Genomic DNA, 6828 nt, shown 5'->3' on the forward strand with positions numbered 1-6828 from the left:
ATGCAAACAATGCATGCACATCTGTATTTAAAAAGTATTTCTACATTTGTTTTTTTTAATTATTTTACAATTTTAGTTTTAACTGCTGCTTAAAATACAACTTACCAGTCTAGCGATTGAGATCAGATCAAGTCTTTTTTATTTATTTATTTTTACATTACTTGTAAACACACACTCTGTATAGAAAACATCTACACGTTAAGTGCTTGCTGTGTACACCAGCCACCGCAAGGAATCTTTTGACATTGTTCCGATTGCTTAGGGGGTTTTTTTTTTTGTTGTTTTTGTATGTAAGTGAAATTTGTATTGCCAATAAGGGATTAGGCTGCTTTTTAAAAATTGCTAGAATTATCTCAAATGCTTTGTAGGGTACGAATCCGGTTTTCCATATGTATTAATGAATGCCCCAGAGAACACTCATATTGAATTACTTCCTGCCTGAACAGGAAGCCGTATTTTAAACACAAACAAGGGAGGAGCCAAACCGTCTCTGCTACAGGGCCCAATACTGCACTCTCTCCATCATGGTTGTAAATTCAGCGTTTAAAAGGTACAGTGACTTGCCATGTTTATTACATACGCTGATGTAACAAAAAAAGAAGAAAAAAAACAGTAAAATACATAACTTATACTTCACTACATATTCATGAACAAAAATAGAAATCTATTTTCCTATGTTATATTTACAATTACAAAAGAAAACCTATGATGAGATGGTGAATTTTATCAGGTAAAAAAAAAACTGAACAAACTTTGTTTTGAGCTCCAATTCCGGGTTTAAATTTCACTGTTTTAATCTTTATTTTGATTGTCCTTTTTTATCATGTTTGCACTGACACTTTTAGAGCCAAGACTGGCTAATAAATACTATAAAATATCCATATGTACTATATAGCTTTCAAATACAATATGCAACACAAACATACGGGATAATAAAAAATAAAAAAAAACTGCATTTCTGGAGTCCAGCAAATCTCAGTTGGCCAGTCTCTGTCCGCACCTCAACAAGTCCCCTCAGGTTGGCCAGGCAGCTCTGGAGCCAAAACAAAGTGTCCATTCATAACATGATTTTTTTTTGCATAAATAAACAAAATAACTAGACAGAAAAAAATGACTCAAATGAATCTGGCAACTGTGAGAACAAGCTCACATGAGTCCAAACGGGTAACTTGTTTTTTTTTTTTTCATACAACAGCTTCACATTAATCAGAACTGATAAAAAATACCATTTATATCCAGTGCTTGTAACACTTATGAAATATATCTGTGTGAATTAACTTTTTTCTTATTTTTTTTTTGTTTGTTTTTGTAATACAAGCGCAATCAAGTTTCAGTCCCAAAAACAGTCCTTAGGTGTACCACCAGCCTGCAAAATATTATTTTGGCATGGCCTTCGAGAATATACAAACAAAAGAACCAGCAAACAGCGTAGATCTGTAAAACCACAACATATCGGCCTGTGTGGGGGAAGAATAAATTCAGTTTGTAAAAGAAAAATCCAACCTCCAAACATCCAAAACATAACACGAAAATAAACAACACAGTAAATTTAAATCAAGGAGATCGTGGAGATCTTACTCTGAAATGTTTAAAACTGTTCAATACCATAATAAATACATTGTTTGCTAAAGAAGGGTAGCGTAAAGTCGATCATAATACAACAACCGAAGCTCTGAGGGCATGGAAATTTTTTTAAAATTAAGAAAGCTATCAGTACCTTTTTTTTTTTACTGAATGTAACGCAATACAGTGACCAGCCACAGCAGATAAACAGTGATGATCCATATTTTATTTTTATAAATTATTTTTACGATGCTCTTGGTCGAAGGACGTACCGTACCGCGCGTACGGTAAGACGAATCGCGCATCATAAACGCGAGTTTCAGGCGATACTCTCTCGTCCCCCCCCTTTTGGAGCTTGGCGCACTTCTGCTCGCGCGAGCGAAGGCGAGCGAACGAACGAAAGATCGACGCGGCGGATATCCCACTATGTTTCTTCTTTTTTTTTTTTTACCGTGCGCTCCTTGACGGAGCTCAGAGACAGATGGCGCCCCCTATGGGCAGGGATGACCAGGAGGGTGTGGCTGGCTAGACTTGGAAGGCTAAGAGGACCTCAATGGCGTTGGAGGAGAAGGAAGCGGGGTGGTGAAGGTGGGAGGGGGGAGTTAAAGGGTGACGGACCAAAAGCCAAAGGCTGGCCTCGGACCACTCACCTTCTCACGGTGAACTATCACCATGGAAACAAACCGCAAGCTCTTCACAACGTCAAAATCCTAGTCCCCCGTCTCTTTCTCTGTTTAGAACATACACTGTAATCTGCTCTGTTTGGGTGGGGGGGATATCGAGTCAACAGTGACCTGTAATGACACAGTGGTGTTGAAACGCAGAAGAGCAGCTGCCGGTTCTGGGGAAAATAAAACCGCCGTTTCTCTTTAAGACTTTTATTAATGATGCTCAGGCTTCCGAGAGGACAGCGTTAAGACTTCCTGTGTTGATCAAGCTTTTCGGCGTCTGTACAGACTTAAGTGCAGAAAAACAATCTGATTTTAAGATCAAGGAATTTAAAAATTGGTGTCCCACTAGGGGCTAGGACGTTTAAGAGGTTGTACTGCACCCGTCACATTGCAGCAACCGCAAAAGCCTCCAAAATCGGTCTCTCTCGCTACTGTCCCAATTCCACAGACTGGAACCCTTTGGCCCCTGGGCGAACTGGACCCATTACCAAAGTCTCCGGTTTTAAGACCTCTTTAAGAGGGTAAGACTCAACGGGAGGGAGACTTAAGACCATTTGGGCCGTAGATTCGGGACAGTCACCCAACACCCCCCCCCCCCCCCCCGTCCTGTCCGCAGACGCCAGAGCGCTCGACTACGGCAATGGAGGGGAAGTACAAAGTGAGAAAAAGAGGGACATCTCGGCCATTTTATGCCTTCTCCTTCAGATACAAAAGATTGTCTAAGACTCTTCGCAGTGTCTGTTTTAAGACTGAACAGAAATTTAAGATGCGTGTTGTGAAGGAAGATTATGAAATGTTTGGCACATCCGAAGTTAAAACTGAACTGTACAAAATGAAAAAAACATGTATCAATAATAATAATAATAATAATAATAATAATAATAATAATAAAGGAAAATCTGGGAGTCTAATGCTTTCTGTCTGTGCTTTTTGCACATCTGTAGATTTGTTCTGTTTGTATCTCTAATGAAATTTCTAAGTGTTTTCCTCTCCTGTTTCTTAAATAGTTCAGATTAAAAACACATTCACAAGCTGTAGGCTGGCACAGCATACCTGAGTGATAATATAACCCCCATCAGAAACAGTAACGTAAGCTACGAAAAAGCATTCAAGAGAAAATGAAATACCGGTATGTAAATATATTCATAAGATAAAAGTAAGACTGAGAGCTATGGATTCATATTAAAATGTTAAACTTCAAGTCCTGACATCTGACATTTTTTTTTTTTACAGGCAATGATCAAAATTGTGTACAATGTCCATGAACAAAACAAAAAACAAAAAAAATGAAGAAAATAAAAAATGAAAACAAACCGCTTCACACATGAAGAAACACTTTAAGACCAAGAGCCGAAAATCTGTACTCAGGCTCCAGAAAAATACGTTTAAAAAAAAAAAAAGGAGTCACTCTTTCAATCTGTTTTTTTTCCTTTGCCTTCTTCCTCTCCTTGTAGTCCCTTCTCTTTCTCTTCCTGGTTTCTTTCTGCTGCGCCCATCTCATCGTCTCCCACAGCGTCTGGGGTTTATTTACTTTTTTTTTTAGGGTGGAGTAGGTGGGTGGGGGGGTGGGTGGGGGGGGTGGGGGGTGGGGGTGTGGTAGGTGGTGCGAGGCTCAGTTGGCACTGACGGGGTCCTGCGCCTCGTTCTCGCTGCTGTAGTCCGATTTGGGCTCGTCCTCGTAGTCCTCGTACATGTCCATGTCGTCCTGGCCGTTGACGGCTCCGCCCCCCCCGGGCAGCGGCCCCGCCTCCAGCTTCAGCCCGTAGGCGCTCTGGATCACCGGGACGGCCGGCTCCGGGCTGGCGGAGGCGCTGGAGCAGTCCGACGTCATCTGCGGGGAGGGGGGGGTGGCGGTTGCCATGGTGATGGCACCAGGGTAGACCACGCCCCCCCCGCTGGTGCTGATGGGGATTGGCGGCTGCTGCCTGCGAGGGGACCCGATGACAGAAAAGGGAGAGACGGTTAGCAACACAGCAGGCATCCAATGGCAGGGAGGGATGCAGTTGGGGACGGAACAGGTAGCCAATGGCAGAGAGGGATACAGTTGGGTACAGAGCACAAGGCCTGTAGGGCAATACTGCGCAAGGTATAGGGCTGCACTGCTATACTGCAGTACTGCTATAGGGCTGCACTGCTATAGAGATGTACTGCTGTAGGGCTGTACTGATGATTTTAGGCTGTACTGTTACAGGGCTATGTTGAGAAAAAAGCCACATCTGCCACAACCCGGAGCTACTCACTGAGCCAACAACTTACAAGGAATTCCAAAAGAAGACATTGCTCAAGCCTCAGGCCCCTCTAATTCATAGACACTAAATGAGGAGATTAACCACAGCTTTCTATACAGTACATACTTACTGCTAATGCGTCTGGATCAGTCCTCCCAGAACGTTGCTAAATTAAATGGTTGTTTAAGCTTCCCTGTTTTCCATAATAGGAAGCCCATCTCTGGCTCGTGCCCCATCGCCTGTTATTTTCAGCTGGAGAGAACCTCAAGCCATCGAATTTCTAGCTGAAGTGTGAACACCTGGAGGACTCTCTCTCTCTCTCTCCCCCTCTCTTTCTTTCTGTCTCTTTCTGAATCTCTCTCTCTCTCCTAATTCTGTAAACTATGGTGTGAAATTCAGAGCTCGGATTCTCTCGGAAAGGGAGGCTTCTCCCGGCAGCATGTTTGCGTGTGTTTGCTTACAACAAATGCAGCCGTTAGCGAAGAATGGAAGTGGGCAGTCTTAAGGTGGTCTGTGCTGATGTTAAGGTGGTCTGTGCTGGTCTGTGCGGTGTTAAGGTGCTTGTGCAGTGTTAAGGTGGTCTGTGCTGGTCTGTGCTGATGTTAAGGTGGTCTGTACAGTGTTAAGGTGGTCTGTGCTGGTCTATGCTGATGTTAAGGTGGTCTGTGCTGGTGTTAAGGTGGTCAGTGCTGGTCTGTACAGTGTTAAGGTGGTCTGTGCTGGTGAAAGGTGGTCTGTGCGGTGTTAAGGTGCTTGTGCAGTGTTAAGGTGGTCTGTGCTGGTCTGTGCTGATGTTAAGGTGGTCTGTACAGTGTTAAGGTGGTCAGTGCTGGTCTGTACAGTGTTAAGGTGGTCTGTGCTGGTGAAAGGTGGTCTGTGCGGTGTTAAGGTGCTTGTGCAGTGTTAAGGTGGTCAGTGCTGGTCTGTACAGTGTTAAGGTGGTCTGTGCTGGTGTGTGGGGTGTTAAGGTGCTTGTGCAGTGTTAAGGTGGTCTGCGCTGGTGTTAAGGTGGTCAGTGCTGGTCTGTACAGTGTTAAGGTGGTCTGTGCTGGTCTGTGCGGTGTTAAGGTGTTTGTGCAGTGTTAAGGTGGTCAGTGCCAGTCTGTACAGTGTTAAGGTGGTCTGTGCTGGTGTGTGCGATGTTAAGGTGCTTGTGCAGTGTTAAGGTGGTCAGTGCTGATCTGTGCTGGTGTTAAGGTGGTCTGTGCTGGACTGTACAGTGTTAAGGTGGTCTGTGCTGGTCTATGCAGTGTTAAGGAGGTCTGCGTTGGTGTGTGCAGTGTTAAGGTGGTCTGTGCTGGTGTGTGCAGTGGTAAGGTGGTCTGCGCTGCTCTGTGCAGTGTTAAGGTGGTCTGTGCTGGTGTGTGCAGTGTTAAGGTGGTCTGCGCTGGTCTATGCAGTGTCAAGGAGCTCTGCGTTGGTGTGTGCAGTGTTAAGGTGGTCTGCGTTGGTGTGTACAGTGTTAAGGTAGTCTGTGCTGGTGTGTGCAGTATTAAGGTGGTCTGTGCTGGTGTGTGCAGTGTTAAGGATGTCTGCGTTGGTGTGTGCAGTATTAAGGATGTCTGCGTTGGTGTGTGCAGTGTTAAGGAGGTCTGCGCTGGTGTGTGCAGTGTTAAGGTGGTCTGCGTTGGTGTATGCATTGTATTAAGGTGGTCTGTGCTGGTGTGTGCAGTGTTAAGGTGGTCTGTGCTGGTGTGTGCAGTGTTAAGGTGGTCTGTGCTGGTGTGTGCAGTGTTAAGGTGGTCTGCGTTGGTGTGTGCAGTGTTAAGGTGGTCTGTGCTGGTGTGTGCAGTGTTAAAGATGTCTGCGTTGGTGTGTGCAGTGTTAAGGTGGTCTGTGCTGGTGTGTGCAGTGTTAAGGTGGTCTGTGCTGGTGTGTGCAGTGTTAAGGATGTCTGCGTTGGTGTGTGCAGTGTTAAGGTGGTCTGTGCTGGTGTGTGCAGTGTTAAGGTGGTCTGTGCTGGTCTGTGCCATGTTAAGGTGCTTGTGCAGTGTTAAGGTGGTCAGTGCTGGTCTGTGCTGGTCTGTACAGTGTTAAGGTGGTCTGTGCTGGTGTGTGCAGTGTTAAGGTGGTCTGCGCTGGTGTGTGCAGTGTCAAGGAGCTCTACGTTGGTGTGTGCAGTGTTAAGGTGGTCTGTGCTGGTGTGTGCAGTGTTAAGGAGGTCTGCGTTGGTGTGTGCAGTGTTAAGGTGGTCTGTGCTGGTGTGTGCAGTGTTAAGGTGGTCCGTGCTGCTCTGTGCCGTGTTAAGGTGGTCTGCGCTGCTCTGTGCAGTGTTAAGGTGGTCAGTGCTCAGGGCCCAGGAGCGCAGCGCGGTTCCCGGGCGGGGCACCTACCCCATGGTGAAGAACTGGCGCATCTCCTGGCGG

The 6828-nt window shown here is 45.4% G+C and overlaps 1 protein-coding gene across 11 annotated transcripts in view; it reads right to left on the minus strand.

The window, feature by feature from the left end:
- Positions 1-3811: 3811 nt before the first annotated feature.
- Positions 3812-6828, minus strand: part of LOC118215651 (transcription factor SOX-6-like) — a 192447-nt gene continuing 189430 nt past the window's right edge. For 9 of the 11 annotated variants that reach the window (XM_035396568.1, XM_035396569.1, XM_035396565.1 and 6 more), the window contains 2 exons: positions 6796-6828; positions 3847-4159 (listed from right to left, as the gene is read on the minus strand). The exon at positions 6796-6828 is cut by the window's right edge and continues 184 nt beyond it. In XM_035396568.1, the coding sequence (XP_035252459.1) occupies positions 3847-4159; positions 6796-6828 (346 nt within the window). Of the gene's footprint in view, positions 4160-6795 lie in introns of all 11 variants that reach the window. The other 2 variants (XM_035396574.1, XM_035396575.1) reach the window with 2 other exon arrangements.

Source organism: Anguilla anguilla, chromosome 16, assembly GCF_013347855.1.
Source record: "Anguilla anguilla isolate fAngAng1 chromosome 16, fAngAng1.pri, whole genome shotgun sequence".
Classification (NCBI taxonomy): Eukaryota; Metazoa; Chordata; class Actinopteri; order Anguilliformes; family Anguillidae; genus Anguilla; species Anguilla anguilla.